Raw genomic sequence first — 17,647 nt, forward strand, 5'->3', positions numbered from 1 at the left:
TTTTGTTCCCCACATTTTTCTACATTTCCCTCTCCAGATTCTCAGTAAAAATTATGGGGGAAACCATAAAAACACCATCCCATAATATTGTAACACAAGGAGAACACTTCCAGAGTAATTTGTTTTTTAATTATTTTGTATTTTTTAGTTTTTTAAAATTATTGTTTATTTAAAAATGATCAGTTACATCCTACATTAATGACCAACTCTATTTATTTTACTATCTTCTAGTGAAAATAATTCAGGAAAGCATAAAGGTTTATTTTATAATTCATTTGGTTAGCTGCTTTAAAATTTCTTCTAGAGCCTTAGTTGTAGTAATTAACCAAAAACACTTCAAATATTTAAAAATAAAAATATTAAATGAACCATTAGATGAGACTGCAGCTAATAGTACAACTATTTTCTGATTATTTACTTCATCTTAATATGAATACATCTTTAAAAATATAAACATACCGGTAATCCAGGAAGTCCAATTCCTCCTTTTTCACCTGGCATACCTGGGTCCCCCATGTCTCCCTTTGAACCTTTGAGTCCCTACAAATGATATGGTTTGCACTTAAGAATCATACTGACCATGGATGGTTACATAATAGGGAAAACAGAATTCCAGATTACTTTTGCCAGTAGATGGGCCTCAGGCTGAAATGATTCTGATTTTCATTTTTAGGTAGAGTTATCTCTTACAGCAACCTTCTACATTGAATCAATACTATTTCCTCTTGTAATGGAAGAGATTAAATTCTATTACTTAGGCCATTTATGTATGAAAAGCAGGAATGTAAGTGTTGACATCATTTCTCCTGATTCCACATTTTTACCTGGCAGCTAATTCTATATCACCAGTCCTGAAAACAAATTAATGGGTTTAATGCACAATATACATTTTGAAGCAGGACCTAGTGTTATAGTAACAAAGGTCCAAATAAATTTTTCACATCTCCACTCATTATATCCCTCTATTCCCATTAAATGCAGGCAGAGGTTCCAATCACCAACAGTTTTCAATGGTCCCATCTACAGACAGGTAGATCATTCACTATACACTAACGCTCAATTAATGCTTAGAAATACTTCCACTTTTCCAGTGTTCTTATTTTGTTCTCGTGACATCTCTATGAGGTGACCCAGGATGTGATTTTTATTCTCTTTTTACAGTGAGGAAATAGATATATGTGTATTTTGAATGCAAAAAAATAGGAATTTTGTGATACTAATACTGAAATTAATGTATATCGTTAAGCATTTTCATCCAGGGAGGTTCACTGCAGTATGACCAGATGGCCCATTCTTCAGCAGGGATGATCATAGTTATTTTAGTTATGGTCATAGGGATCCCTGGTTGCACTAACCTGTTCACATTTTCTATACTAAAAACTACTTAAGGACAGGAACTTGTCTTTTCTTGTTACGTATATCTATTTCATAGCACCTACTTCAGAGTCACCCACTAGGTGGGTGGGTAGGTACCTAAATAGATAGATGGATCTTATAGTTAATCAGATCCTGGTTGGTTTTAGGAATCTAATAATAGAGAGCAGGAGGATAGCTAACCCACTGGACCTAGTAGTAGAAGAAGACCTTGTGAAGCCCATAGAAAAAAAAATTCAGCTATTGTATATGTAGGGATGACATACCACGTAGCATGTCATTATGTATGTCAAATTATTTATAATGACTAACTGGGGGAGGTAGTATGATCAGATTTTTAAATGCTAATGTGATCTCTGATGGATATAGCAGATCATCTAAAGTCTCTTTTATAACTACCACATGTTAATTTAGTGTGATGTTATATGATTTCAATATACAACTCTGATATTAAAATAACCCTTCTCTTAATTTTCTTATCTAATACTATCTCCTCAGAAGGATAAACAAACTGTATCAAGAATGTCTTTGATTTCTTATGATCTTCTTGATTTTAGCTATTTCTTAGGTAAATAATGGAAGCCCAGAAAACATCAATATCTTGAAACTAATCCTTGTGATTAGATTCTGAATTTTGAATACCGTCCACATTCTCCTAGTCAGATTCATTTCTACCAGGGGTTGGCAAACCATGGCTTACAGGCCAAATCCAGCCCAGGAATTGTTTTTGTACAGGCTGAATGTTTAAAACAAAATTTAAGTGGCATTAAAAAAATCTGATAGAGAATGTCGATGGCCTGCAAAGCCTAAAAGAGTTACTATCTGTTTCTTTATAGAAAATGTTTGTCAACCTCTGTTTTAGGGGAAACCCTCGGAGATACTGCCATATTCTACAAAGCTGCAAGTGTCCTGCTTGTTTCTGTCTTTTCTAATGATCTAGAAAATTAGGTACAATCTTTATTTGGGAAAAGAAAACCATGTCAAAATAACACATGTAAGCAATATCTAATTTTGCGGAAACTACCGTCACAGCTTTAAATCTTGAATTATTTGTATCCACTGACAAGAATTAGGCGATTCTTACTAAATTGGTAATTATCTTACAAGTCTAATAAAAATTCACAGAGATGTCATGGTAGATTGATAGGGATTATTAAGGCAAATCTAAAGCATCATATAACTTGTATGTTTGTACAAAGAAAACTAATGCCTAATTTAAAACCAGTTGCTTTTTAGAGTTAATGTAGTCTCTAGAAGAGAAGGTAAGAAAAAAAAAAAAAGAGAATATCATAAGTCAACACTCATGCCTTTTGGTCTTCAAACCTATAACAGAAGGTCATCAATAATGATGCTTTAAATGACAGTATGTCTTTGAAAATTACCTGCTCTCCATCAACTCCTGGGACTCCTGGAGATCCTGGCTCTCCCTATTAAGATAAAAATTGATGGCTAGCTTCTTATTTATTATTGGTAGCATACTACACCAAGTAAAAATGAGGCAAAAAATGATGCTAGTTGGTAACAGTACAATTTAACTTTCAGCAGATGCATCATAATTCAAGTACGTTATTACATCATACCACATGACTATACAAAGTGAAATAATGTTTTTTTTTCTTTTGACCACACTGTGCGGCATGCAGGATCTTAGTTCCCCCACCAGGGATCGAACCCGAGCCCCCCTGCAGTGGAAGCCCAGAGTCTTAACCACTGGACCGCCGGGGAATTCCAAAATAACATTTTTTGAATATTATGTATAATAATACTTACATATCGCTAAGATTCAGTGTTTTTATTTTTTCCCTCATGTGAGGTTCAGGCTATAAGAATTTGGTGAAAGAAAACTGAAATCATCTGATGGCTGACCATATCCTATAGGAACAACCTATATGCCTCAGCTAGTTAATTTTTTCCTCCTTAAAATTCTGTATGATTTCTCTTATTTTCCAATTTGAGAAAAAAGCAAAAACATGGTAGTTAACTCAAGAAAGAGTAAGATGAAAGGCCCCATATGTTTATAATATTTAACCTGGCATTGTTTGAACAGTGAATACAAATTCATAATGATTGTGAATGTGCTATTTCCAGATAAGCCTCACTGAAGGATATAATAAATCAGATAATATCTTAATCCACAGAAAATTACTTTTGGATCAATTCATTTCCTATACTATGCTAGGAACGAACTAAGTTTACTATTCATATTATGATTTATTAGAACCCTTGACAAACCCAAAATAGATGGATTTATTTTTTCTTAACTGAAGATGTTCCATTAAAGACAAATTAAAACAATGTGCTAGAGATTTATTCAAACAACAAATGTCCAGTTACCTTTCAATTGGAAAGGTACTGAACAAACAAATTCTTTGAAAGGCAAGATATTATTTTATATCATTGGATCATTTATGTAGACCCCATTATAAATATCTCTGATGCCCACACCTCGGAAACTTTGTAAAAACAATTCTTTGGAGTGTGTGAGTAGCCTGCCTCGCAGACAGATTTCCAAGGGAACTGACTTGAGGCTGTATTTTTCTAGAAAGTCTTGTCTGGTGATGTTATAAACCACAATATTGAAATGGTTAGAGCTCCTTTCCCTGGTTAGAACTTTAAGAGCTATTGGTCATAGTGTGAAATCTGAGCCTTCCAAATGTTAAAGGAAGGCATGACAAACACATGAAAAAAAAAAAAAAGAAAAAAACCTTTTTAAAAAAATTCCAGATTTCCTGCTCCTTGTGGTAGCGGCAACATTTATTTTGCCACCAACAAGTCTGTTAAGGTTGGATGCAACTGGCTAAGCCCTAGTTTCATGCAGTCTGAATACTCGTCAGCACTCTGGGTCCAGTAATGGTTGCTATGCTTTTCCCTTCAAAATGTGACCCACAAATGTTTAAAAGAAAAATATAATTCATGAGTTATTCATTTATCCTGCACCCACCAAAAGTAGTTTGTAAAGAGTTATTTGATGTATAAGAAGTCAAATAGTCCTTGTTTGATAAAGGAAGGAGGAATGTAATTTGAATAGGTTCCCATTCAGTCTGAGGCTGTGTGTCCTGAGTGAGAATGGGTTTTATATTTGCCTCGTGTCGAATTTGCTGACTCCTGGTCATAGGCACATCTCCCCCCGGTTATCCCAACCTTCTCAAGGGGAGATAATGGAAAGCATAAAGGACTGTATCAACTAAGCCAAGATCTCAATTACGAGACCACTGTGGCGTGTACGAGGTGGGCCAGAGTGCTGGCATAGTGGGAAGGGTGGCACGGTAAGAGGTAAGGGAGTATGACTAACAACCCTCCCCCACCCTACTTGTCTAGACATTCACTTGGTCAATTTCTTTTCCTTTCTTTTCCTTTCCTGTGTTTCTTTTCCTTTCAGTTTCAGCTCGAAGTCATCCTTGACCCCAAGGCAGAGAGGAGCCTTCCTGTACGCATCTTAACCAATGCACTTACTCTCTTTATTAATAATTGTGCCTTTATTTGCCTTTCTCCATCCCTGGGCTAAAAGCTCCTTGTTAAAACCCCTTGCTGGGCTTCCCTGGTGGTGCAGTGGTTAAGAATCCGCCTGCCAATGCAGGGGACACGGGTTCGAGCCCTGGTCCGGGAAGATCCCACATGCCGCGGAGCAGCTAAGCCCGTGTGCCACAACTACTGAGCCTGTGCTCTAGATACCACGAGCCACAACTACTGAAGCCCATGCGCCTAGAGCCTGTGCTCTGCAACAAGAGAAGCCACCGCAACGAGAAGCCCGGGCACCGCAACGAAGAGTAGCCCCTGCACGCCACAACTAAAGAAAGCCTGTGTGCAGTAACAATAGACCCAACGTAGCCAAAAATAAATAAATAAAATAAAACCCCTTGCTATATCCTAGTATCTTTACTAGATATCAGTATTTACCATGGAATAGAGGCCCCAAATTAATTGTTGGTTAATATAATTAATAAATGAATAGCAATTGGATTATAAAACACAGGGGATGTAGGTTTTAATGATATAGCTTTCTTGGCTAGGTAGCTAGGTAGCTTTCTTTGGGTCAAGTACTTTTTGGGCTTCTGTAGGCCTTTGGGCTATAAAGAAGAGTCAAGTCCCAGAAGTTTTTGAGGTTTGTGTGGAATAAGGTACATATTTAGCATTGAGGACAATTTTGCTTCTGGAGACTTAGTCAAGTGGGGGCATAAAGCAAGGAACTTAGATCTTGGTTGACTCTACACAAAGGAAAAAGGAATCTACAGATTTCCCTCTAGGCTTTCTAGTCCAGCTCACCAAGATACTAAAGAATAGGGATCCAGGCCAACTTGCTTACTAGGAATAAAGACTGCATATGATTGGAGCATTTTTTGTGTTATATCTCTTAGAGAGCAGAATGTGGTGGAGAAATAGAAAATTAAAAATCCCCAAACTTACAGTAATGTTATACATGAAATCTGTTTGAAATTAGCGTCTATGTTCTAAATATATCTCACATAGCCAAGGACCTCAGTAATATTTTACTGCATATTCCTTTTAATAATAGAAAAATAATTATTTCTATGTGCTAGCTTTCAGCTTTTAAGTATCTTGAAAGAGAAAAGTACAAAAGCTGATATGTGTGTGTGTGTGTGCATGTGTGTGTATGAGGTAGATTTAGCAAATAAAATGCCTTAAGAGGCATAAACAAAAGATGGATTTTGACACCACTTGAATCTCCTACAAAAAACCCAATGATGAAAGTCGTATTTCAACACGTGTAGCTCAGTTCTGAAAAGCCAGAATCGCTGGCCATGTGTTAATTGATCGAACGTGGTTTAATAAGCTTAAGTTTGGAGGGAAAAAGCTAACGTTACCAATAAATTTTAGATATAATCAAGTAATTTGGTTTCTACTGTTCATAGTTGGTATGTTTTAGTAGATGAAATTTAAATGGCAGAATGTTTGAATATATATAGCAGGATGTGTTATAAAAGTGACTGAAAGTGATTCCTAAAATTGTCATTTGTGAATGTGTCATGCTGAAGCTTTTCTTGTTCTTTTTATTATGAAAGGATTGAAAGAAAGGATCTTTTTTGGTGTCAGAGTAAATTTTCCTTCAATCCTCTTCTATTTAAATATTTGCCTTTTTCCATACACCACATTTAGTGTTTCTTTACACTTACAATTTCTGTAAAACTTGTTTTTCCTTTGTTTAATATTCTGTTTTTCTGAATGTCCTCCTTCTAAATTTAATGCCATTTCTATTTCTCTCCCTTCTTTCCTAATTTTTCTTTTTTTCTGATCCCTCTTCCTTCAGCCCAGACCCCAATTTCTCTTCTCAGCTCTCTTAAGCAATATTGTTGATCTCAGCTCCTCCAGTATTTTGTAAGATTGGTTTTCAGAGATACATATATTTAATATGGGATTCTCTGCACCATATGTAGTAAACGGAAACAAGTAAAATAAAGAATAACCTTTGGCCCTTGTAGTCCTTGAGGTCCAGGTGGTCCAGGGGGACCCTAAATCCAGAAAAGACAAAGTTTTAAAGTTTTAAAAGATAGTATCTGTAATAAAATGTATGCTTTAAATACTAAGTACACTCCACACCTCCCTAATTTCTATCATAATCAAATATCCTCCAGTATTGATTTGCAAAGAGGAAACATTTCACTGGTTAAGGAATTATAAAAACTACCTACTTATATGCAGAAAAAAATCAACACATTTAGGTTAAAATAATGCTCTAGAGTTGATTTGTAAGACAATGTAAAATTGCTGCCATGTCCCACATACATTTTTCGGGGTTGAATTAGCTTCCTAATATTTCCTGTGTTTCTAGAAACACTTCTCTCCTCCCCCCCACAAAGGCTTTGATTTCCCAAACACTAAAGAACAAAGCCATATTATTAAGATAAAGCCAAAGACTTTTAAGAAAAATAACAATAAAATTTTTTTTTGACTTTTTTACTAAGCAGACAAAGTGATTCAACTGGGGCAAATGTTGTAAAAGGTTATTAATATAAGAAAACATAACATTAAATATCAGATAAAAACAATGGCTACATTAGTACTATTATGACCGGCATGCATCAACACCGAATACAAAGTCACAAACCACAGAAATCATGCAACAGGAGTTACCGTGACTGTTAAGGTGGTAATCCTCTGTTGGGAAAATGTATTAATAAAGACAGAGTTACCTAATTTGTGTGCCAAAGTACAGTAATACATTTCTGAAATAAGATTTTGAATATATTTTGGCAAGACTGATGTCTTATAAGGAATTGACAAGATCCTGAAAACATATCTTCAGACGAATACCATAGATTGTAAAAATTATTTTAAAAATTATTTTTAGAATTTTATTTAAAAATCTATGGCTAAAGAAAAAAGAAATGTCAAAATTTTAATTCACTGATTTAAATTATGAAGTAAAATAGTGTACACTGGTGGCTTGTCAGCGTAATTGGGAGCTGAGAAACCTTCCTATTCATAAAAGCTCTATTTCTAGAGCATTTTGATTAGAGAAAACGGAACTATCTAATTGTATAAGTAATATTTTTTTCTTCTAGTTTGTATCTCATTTGGTGCATTATAATTAGCTTGTGTGTGTCTGTGTGTTTGCGTGTGTCTGTGTGTGTGTGCCATGACTAAGACAGGAATTGACATGGGATTCGCCTTGTTTCTTAATGTAAAGGGCTTGAATACTGTACCAAAATATATTCTCTTAAAGTATGAATCTCTAAAACAACCAATCCCCAAACCACAAACCATTTTTGTATTAAGATTTTCTAGTCTAAGTGCTGTACAAAAAGTTCTGTAAGGCCTGTACCACTTTATGCGATTTTAGGGGAGAGAACATTTTCCATTAGGAGCTCTGGTCCTAGACAAACACTGTCCAATTACATGTAAACTTGTGACTATCGGTTTAACTCCATCTTTTTGTCTTCCACTGCTCCCTTCCAACTTCTAATGCAAGGTGTTGGTTCTGTTTTTTATTGTCGTTGTTGTAAAAAATAATCTTAACATCATCCACCCATCTCACTTCAAACACTTGAGTTTTTAGTGATATGGTGCATCATTCCTTAGAAAACAATATATTTATGCACGTGTACAGATGGTTCAAGTTTGTATTCCATGATAACATCAGTCACGGTCATTACAGCTTCAGAGAAAACAGGGTAGGACAAAATAACCAGTGCTTCTAAGATAGAAGGCAAAATGGCCACAAACTGGGGCAAGGTTATAAAAAAGTCAAGGCCCAGATTTTTATACCATCATATCTATGTAACATAAGGCACCACTTATTTTATTCTTAAGGGATTCACCTAAAGCAAGAGTTGAATTTACGGTTATGAGAAAGCGACTTCTTTGCTCCTATATGGGTAGATGAGTCATTTTAAAAAGGCTATTAGAAAATTATAGAGTAGAAATAATTTCTTTATCATTACTTTCCAATTATAAATTACATTTTTAACTAGACAGCAAAAACATAAAACCTTAGAGAGGGAAGGAGTTTAAAATTTAAAGTCTCAGAGGTTTTCCAACCTGAGCCATGTATGATTCATTTCCCACTTAAGCACAAAACTAGCTTGTCTTTTTGAAAGTTCAAGGATAACAACATGTTTTAAAATGAGTTGCCTAAATAAAAGAACATTATTATTGGAAACTGAACTATAACAGAAGGGGTTTAAATAAGCTTGTTAAATAACTATATTTGTGAGACCTAAAAATTATACAGGGCAGGTTCCACCCAGTTAACAGAAGAACAAATGATAGAAAACTAAGCTAACTACTCAAAAACATAGTTTTAACTGCCATCTTGAAGAACCAGTGTGCAGACACTCAGAGACGTCCTAAAGATGTTGGCTCACTTTGGATTTCTTGTATCTGGTTCCTCTAAGTTAAAACTACATGAACTCAGCAGGGTTCTCTGTTGAACTTCAGTAATGATTTGAAAACCAGAATTTTTGGTAGTGATGGAGAAAGACATGTCATTCTCTACTGAGGCACGATGTGAAATGGGAGGCATGAGTTAAAGAAGCTGTAAATTGGTTGAAGGCTAGCAGGATGCTTTGTGATTTATTCTCTGAGATGCTTATGTGAATCTCTTTAGAATTAAAAATTATTTTCTTTCACATCTCGTAATGATGAAAGCTTAAAATCACCCCTGATTTACACTAGAGAAGAGGTTTAGTTTATATGGTGTTGAGAAATTTTAAAAGCTTGAGGTAGGAAACGAAAGGTTTTACTACTAATTGTGGAAACATAAGCACCTTAAATAAAAATCAAAATAAACGGCTTATGACAAATGCTCATGTAAATACGGGCATACCTCAGATATTGCGGGTTAGGGTTTCAGACCATCGAAATAAAGTGAAGTCGTAATAAAGCAAGTCACACAAATTTTGGTTTCCCAGTGCATATAAAAGTTTTGTTTAAACTGTAATGTAGTCTATTAAGTGTGCAATAGCATTATGTCTAAAAAAAGTGTACATACCCTAATTGAAAAATACTTTATTGCTCGAGGATATATTGTACAACACAGGGAATATAGCCAATATTTTATAATAACTATAAATGAAGTATAACCTTTAAAAACTGTAAATCACTATATGTATTGCTCACCTGTAACTTACATAATATTGTACATCAACTATACTTCAATAAAAAAACTTTATTGCTAAAAAAATGCTAACCATCATCTGGACCTTCAGAGAATCATAGTCTTTTTGCAATAGTAACATCAAAGATCACTGATCACAGGGAATTCCCTGGTGGTCCAGTGGTTAGGACTCAGCCCTTTCACTGCCATGGGCCCAGGTTTGATCCCCAGTTGGGGAACTAAGATCCTGCAAGCCATGTGGCACAGTCAGGAAAAAAAAAAAAGATCACAGATCACCATAACAAATATAATCAAAATTAACAAATTTGAAATGTTGTGAGAATTACCAAAATGTGGCAGAGAGACATGAAGTGAGCAAATGCGGTTGGAAAAGTGGAACCAATAGACTTGCTTGGCACAGGGTTGCCATAAACTTTCCATTTGTAAAAAAATGCAGTATCTTCAAATTGCAATAAAAGGAGGTATGCCTGTAACAATTTTCAGTAGAGGCAAGAGTAAAATTTTATATCTCTAAGTGATATTTTTATAATTGTAATATACACTTATTTATCTAAGTATCCAGATTTTGGGGCAGGTTTTTTTTAGAGGAGGCAATAGTGAAATGGAATTTGCAAAACTGAATATCCATCACTGGTTAGAGAACTAGAAGAACAAATGTCTATTCCTTCCTCTCAATCTAATGGCTATTTAGTTTAATTTATTTATTAGGGACTCTTAATTCACTAGATTACTATATTGGAAAAACAAATAGTTTTGAAGTGAAAAAAAAAACCTATAAGCTATTTACAAGCACAACACGTAGTTGCCTAAACAACCCCCTAAGAATAATAAATGTTTAGGTTGAGGTATAAACATGAACTAGTTGGCTGTGATGGATGTTGACAGTCATATAGAACTCGAGGTGAAAAAAGAAACTGAGCACATCTATTCTTTCATATCAAGATGTAGGTGTTAGATTTTTTTAAAAAGTACAGTGCGTTTTGGCACATCAACAAAGAGTATTCAGGAGCTCCTAAAAAAATAACCCTAAGCATAATATTAGACTTTATGGACTCTTAGAAAAACTCCATTCCAAATCATCCTCATTTTACAGATCAGATCAATGAAATATAGATACATTATGTGATTTCCCCAAAGTGACTCAGCTAGTTAGTAGCAGAGGGGAAATCAAAGCAGATTTCAGTTTTAGACTGAGGGTAGCTTGCTTCATGCCAGGCTCTGTTCATGTAAAGGCTTTAAAACTCTTCCACAGTCTTTCCAGAAAATGGCCATGGCCAATAACATAGGAGCATATCTTGAAAGATAAGAGAGTGGATACCTCTTAAAGGCAGTAGTAAGAATTATGGTGCCATTGGAAGCAGTTTAAGGGAAATTTACAATATTGCTAATAAAGTTGAAAAATGTGACCCTATATTTTAGAAGTAAGAACACTGACAACATAGTAAGTAACAAAAACTTCCTGTTCTTTCTCTTTCTTTATACACGCAGTTATCAACTTGCGGGAAAAAGGAAACAACTGAGAAAACTGATTCTAGAATTTGACAATAGCCCAGAGGCTACTGCTTGAGTCTAGGCCACTTGCACTGAGGAACCCTAATTCAAGCTGTTGACTGAACACGCTGCCCAAGTAATGTTTCTCTAAGCAGTAAGCATGTGTCTCTATGTGCTTTACCAGAAGAAAAAGAATAAAAAGAACAGAAAAATACAAAGCTGAAGATAGATTCTGTAAAAACTATTTAATAAATGCTTTACTATTTAAAAATGATAGTTGTAACAAAGGACCCATAGAAATGTAGATCTACCATAATTAGATAATGTTAGTGAAATCATATGGGTGGGAAAAAAAATCAAACAAGTACAAAATGGAAAATATTTAAAACAACTAATTTGGCTTTCAAGCAAAAAAATGGATTGTGCATATGAATGAAGTATACTTACTAATTCAACCAATAAGTTTATTTAATATTTACATGCCTAGACCAGGGTCAGACACATTGGGGGAGACAAAATAAGTATAAGATGAGTTTCTTGTCAACAAGTAATTTACAATCTGGTAAGAGGCAAAACTAAAGTAAATTATGGAATTTGAGAATAATTAAATGTTAAACTACTGGGTCCTGACTGGTAATATTTAAAAGGATTCAGAGGAGAAATTCATCTGGGTGGCAGCAGTGAATTGTTGGATAGGATTTAGATGGATGAATGAAAGAAAAAGGATGAACCAGGAAAAAAGATGGTTATTTTTATAGATATGATAAATATGTTGTGGAGAAATAAAAAATTCTGTACAGGAAAGGCAGGGTTATAGGGCCTTAAAAGTCAGATGGAGAAATTTGGGCTTGATAGAGTAGGCAAGAGGGTCACTTAGGTTTCCGAACAGATTAGAGTCATCAAAATAGTGATAGTTTAGGAAAATTACCCTTGGAGTGATATATAGGAATGGATTAGAAGAGCATGGAGGCACTAGGGGTAGAGGAGTTGGTTAAGGGCCCGTTGCAGTGTTAGATCTGATATAAACAACATGTAGACCTAGCTGGGAACGGAGAGAGTGGGGCAGCCTCAAGAGATACTTTGAAAAAGGAAACAGTAGATTCTGGTGAGATATAAAGGATGAAGGACAAAGAATAGTTTTTAAATGACACTAAAGTTTCCATCTCAAGAAATTAGAAACTTATGGTTTCATTAACAGAAACTGGTTAGTTAGGAAAGGGAATCATTTGGTAGGTGTGAAAGGTAACCAGTATAATTGTATGTATTGGTGGAAGTTGACAAGGCAGTGTTGCATCCATAGTGGAAATATTCCTGGACAGCTAGAGGTATATGCAGATCAGACCTGGAGGTGAAAGATTTGGAAGCCATAATGTGAAAGAACACAAAGGGAGTGACTGTACCAAGAAAAGATCAGAGACTTGAGAATACCCAAAGTTAGGGGGTGGACAGAGAAATTGGAAATACTAAGATGGAGTGGATCCATCGAAGAAGAAAACTGGAAGAAATGAGAGTAGAAGGTTGGAGAAACCAGAAAGGAAGAGTTTCAAAAGGAAGGTGGTTTAGTATAATGTCACATAAAAGTCAAGAGTGATGAGTACCATGGGCTTGACCTAGAGGTTATTGTTGACCTTTACAAGAGAAATTTCAACAAAATAATGGTACAAGCTACAACACAGGAGTCTAAGTATGAAGAGGATAAATAGGAAGCAAAGGTGATGGAGACAAGCCACACAGTCTATGGCTTTTTATTAATGGAAGAAAAAGAATTGAACAGGAGCAGTAGCAAGAAATACCTATAAAAGACTTATTATGTGCTAGGCACTGTTCTAAGTGTATAATATGTACTTAGTCATCTACTCACAACAACCCTAGCTCATGCACTTAGTAAGCAAGAGATTTGAACCCAGGCAGCTCAAACTCCAGAGCCACAGGGCTCTTAATGGCTTTGCTAGGTTCACGTATCAAGCAAGGAGACAAAGCTTGGCAAAACCAGTACAAGATTTAAGATAAGACTGACTAAAGCACACCTGAAGGTAGAAGGGAAAGAGAAGGAAAGATTGAAAAATGCTAGGAAATAAAGAGGATAAACTGGGGCAGGGAGAAGATGAGTTCAGGAGATCAGGGAGAAGGTGTGCTTTGAGCAGTGGAGCCCTCTGAGATCTGAGGGGGGGTGGAAGCTGATATTTACACACATTACAAGGGTCTCATCAGTGTCAGTGTCTGTGTCAGGGCAGGGAGCAGTCACTTGCCTGCAAGGCTTCGTGGAGGTTGCCGTTGTAGTCTATGATCTCGGTGGCTCCTTGATCTCCCTTTTGACCAGGTGGACCCTATGAAAAAAATCAGCCAAGAGAACGTCATGCGGGTTGGGCTAGGATGAAGAAGGGACTGTGGCGAAAACAGAAATAGCAGCAAACAGCTCTCTCTGATCATCGGATCCTGACTAAGGCCCAAATGTACTTGAGAATAAATAATCATGTTCAAAGTTTGTCCTTATTTCAAAGGAGGCAAACTACTTCTAACTTCCTGTCTGGTAGGTTAAATATATTAAATTGGATAAAACAGAAATACAATTCAATCTCAAAAGCTGCTTCCTAAAAATTATAATGTGTAGGCTAATCTGATTTGACTTGCAAAATTTTGTTGGCTTTATCTACATTTATTAAAGCAACTCCTGACCGCTTTCTCCTCATCTACACCTCATAGATTGCTTCTTCATTTTTTAAGAAGATGGAACACTGTACTGTAGGAAATGCTTGGCTTTCCTAACAGGAATAGAATGCCATTAAAATGGAAGCAAATAGGGAACAAATACATATATATTTTTTTGAACAGTACCTATAAGGAGGGAACAAATATTTTTAAGATGTCTATCCTACTCAGTAGCTCTGCCACTGAATTTCCATTAGTCATGTCCTAATTCCCTGCCTGTGCTTTAAAAAGGTTCTGAAAATATGGACTATTGCTTTCTTTTTAATTGAGTTAATTGAAAAGTGGAAAGTTCTGTTAGGTGGATGGCTATGGGCTTGCTATTGCTCATTTGGCAGAGGGGAAGTAGATAGAAAGAGTTCTTTAGACCTTCTCCTTATGGGCTTATCTTACTTGTTCCAGTCTACATACTCAGTGCTCCTGGTGACTGCAATGAAAAATAAGAAGAAAGGGGGGAGTAGCAGGAATAGTCACAGAAGTCTACCTCCGGTGCTATTGTTGGGTATTATTAGTCCAAGTGCATTGTGAAAAGCCACATAGACACACACTTCAAATCTAGGCTCATTGGAGGCCAAAAGAGTAGAGGAGACACACTCACCCTTGGTCCCAGGGCTCCAGAGTCCCCTTTGTCTCCACGGTCGCCCTTTCCCCAGTGAAAAGAGAAGAAAACTGAGTTAGTAGTGAGGCCAACAGTCCAGAAATATCTCAAATCTAAGGATGTATTTAATACCATACAGCAACACTTTTAATATGAACTTCTGAAGTGGAAAATAACAACTAGAAATACAATAACCACTGACATGGCAAATGCTTCTTTAAGATGCCCCCTGAAGTGAATTAAACTTCCCCCTTCAGATGACAGAGTATCTTGAAACAACAATACATATGGTAACTTGCTTCCTCGGGATCTTGAAAAGCAAAGCAAGTGGTTTCTATGACACCCAAAGTAAGATTTTACCTCTCAGATTGAGCCATGTTCTTGCCTGTATATGAAGAGATTTGGGGCAAGGGGGAAAAGAGCCAACCAATTAACTGGGTTGTCTGTTCTCTGAGAAGAAGTGTAGATAATAAGGACAAGGAAGGAAGAGAGATCAATGGATAGCTCATTCTAGGGAGATTAGGAGGGAAAGGTCACCAGCTGGGCCTCCCTCTGATGACGAGGATCTAAGGAAAAGTTTTCTATAGGTACAGGTCTCTTAGCCCTCAGAAAGTGCTGAAGCGGACAGCAGCTAGCTGGGCCAGGTTGGCGGGGCTGAAGGTCAAGATCTGGGCAAACACAGCTTTCTCTTTTTTTCAACGCAACATGAAAAGTCTCTAAACGTCCATTTATGGTGTGATGACTACTTCCCATCCCTGTCAAGAGACACCAGGAATCATCTAAACCTCAAACTGCAAATGCATCACTGAGAACACTTGAAATTTTCAGAAGTCTAAACAGAAATTTTGGAGAAGAGATTTGAACGTGTGTAGATTTGAAGGTTCTTTAAAATAGCCTAAAATTTACAGGGCCCTTTTCCTAAATAGAATTCAAAGCATTTTTATATGTCTTTCTACATATTCTTATAAACTGGATAAGGACCAATGAAGATGAGCAGGAAAAGGGATTATAATTTTTCTATCCACATTATGCTAATAACATTGACCATAGTAATAAAATTTCACTATGAATGGGGAATTATTAATTCCTGCTGTTTTCCCCATTTTCCACATTATTAGCATGATTAATAACATGATTAATAATATGATTCTGCTAGTAGTATATAGATTATTGCAGGCACTATATAAAGAGCATGATAAAGGAGAGAATTTCAATTGGTGGTGAAATTTTAATGGAATGAAGGGAGTCAACTGACTTAAAAGCAAAGTATAATCTGAACACTTATCACAAAGATAGCCAGGAAATAAAAAATAAGATTATACTGTATATAATTTAAGTAAAGTACTTAATTTTTTCCAAATAAGCTATACATATGAAACAGGAAATACCATTTCTCATAAAGAAAGGTCTGAAGCACAAGAACACAAAAACAAACAAGATGAAACAAACCAACTGTTCTGAGATATCATCATAGGGATGAAATTACTGCAATCCCAGTGTGTGAAAGAGTTTAATCTAAAACATGATTCTCTGTGGAAGAGGCACGTATTACATGAAGGCCTCATGTTACATTAAAATGGTTACGCGGTTACTGACCTTTGACCCCTTTGGGCCTCTAGTTCCTGATTCACCTTGTTTCCCCTATTATAGAAGAATATGAAGATGAAAAAGAGAAAATGACAGAGGGAGATAAGAACAGAAAAAAACGAAATTAGCAGTGACTCAGAATAATGAAGAAAAATGGAAACACTTTATTTTAACTGCCTCAATATATGACTCTATATAATGTAGGCTGTTACAACACTGAACATAAGTATTATCACCGTATCATTAGTTCACTCCCTGGTCTCTCCACCAACCTTCATGCCATTATAATTCTGAAGACTGCCCACCCATCAGCGGATGGGAAGAGTTCTGTGACTAATTCTCATTAGTCTCAACAGTGTTTGCATAAATTTCCTTTTCATCAAAGAGTAAATCATTTCCTGTGTCTCTAGGTAGGGTTATTAAAATAAAGTGTTACCATACTAGTTTGCAGGAAGTTTAGAGGAATAGAGTGAACAGTCAAATAAATCCTTAGTTCTCATATTTTCAAGGTGTTACACACCATCAAATTACCATAGAAACTAACACAGCACGGATCCGCATTTTCCTCAGTAGGTTTTAATATACATCGAGTGGTAAGGTGTTAGTGTGACAGTACCTCCCGATTTATATTTGGATGTGTCATTAATTTGTTGACTGAACAGAACAGAGTAAACTGGAAAAGTTGAATTGTAAAACCCTTTTTAGAAAATAACGAATTGGTGTGAATTTCAGTGAATCATTTGTGATTTTGGCTGTTTTAATACCCCTTGAATAATTTTATTTTAGTTGCATGTTCTAAAGTAAGTGGCACACATTTCCAAACCAGAGAATGTTGTTTTCCAGTGTGAGAATAACTGACCTTTGGTCCAGGGGCTCCAGGCTCCCCTCGATCCCCTCTTCCAGGATGCCCTGCCTCCCCACGGTCGCCCTGTCACAAATCGCAAAACAGGTAAATGGCGCCCCCTGTCACCCCCAGCTAGTCCCTGTAGGTTAATGAGTGAGTTGAATAAAATCAAAGAAAGCAGAAAGTTACTATTTATTTACCACATACTCAGCATTGTATTAACCTCAACATGGATTATCTCATTTAATAATCAAAATAATTATTCAATGTTTGCATTTTCATTTCCGTTTTATAGACAAGGAAATGGTTTGGTAAATGCCTGTCAGATACCTATGTTGGTAAATGGAAAGACTCTTCCTTTTTTTTTTTTTTGGCCGCGCCCTATGTGGGATCATAGTTCCCCGACCAGGGATCGAACCGGTGCTCCCTGCATTGGAAGCTCGGAGTCTTAACCACTGGACTGCTAGGGAAG

General features: G+C 36.1%; 1 protein-coding gene across 2 annotated transcripts in view; it reads right to left on the bottom strand.

Moving 5' to 3' along the window:
* Nucleotides 1-17,647, bottom strand: part of COL25A1 (collagen type XXV alpha 1 chain) — a 455,439-nt gene that overhangs the window by 19,130 nt on the left and 418,662 nt on the right. The window contains exons 20-27 of one of the 2 annotated variants that reach the window (XM_068542313.1): nt 17,191-17,259; nt 16,341-16,385; nt 14,745-14,789; nt 13,690-13,767; nt 7,465-7,488; nt 6,798-6,842; nt 2,757-2,801; nt 460-540 (exon numbers count right to left, since the gene is read on the bottom strand). In XM_068542313.1, the coding sequence (XP_068398414.1) occupies nt 460-540; nt 2,757-2,801; nt 6,798-6,842; nt 7,465-7,488; nt 13,690-13,767; nt 14,745-14,789; nt 16,341-16,385; nt 17,191-17,259 (432 nt within the window). The remainder of the gene's footprint in view (nt 1-459; nt 541-2,756; nt 2,802-6,797; nt 6,843-7,464; nt 7,489-13,689; nt 13,768-14,744; nt 14,790-16,340; nt 16,386-17,190; nt 17,260-17,647) is intronic. The other variant, XM_068542312.1, reaches the window with a different exon arrangement.

The sequence above is a fragment of the Eschrichtius robustus genome, chromosome 4 (genome assembly GCF_028021215.1).
Source record: "Eschrichtius robustus isolate mEscRob2 chromosome 4, mEscRob2.pri, whole genome shotgun sequence".
Lineage (NCBI taxonomy): Eukaryota > Metazoa > Chordata > Mammalia > Artiodactyla > Eschrichtiidae > Eschrichtius > Eschrichtius robustus.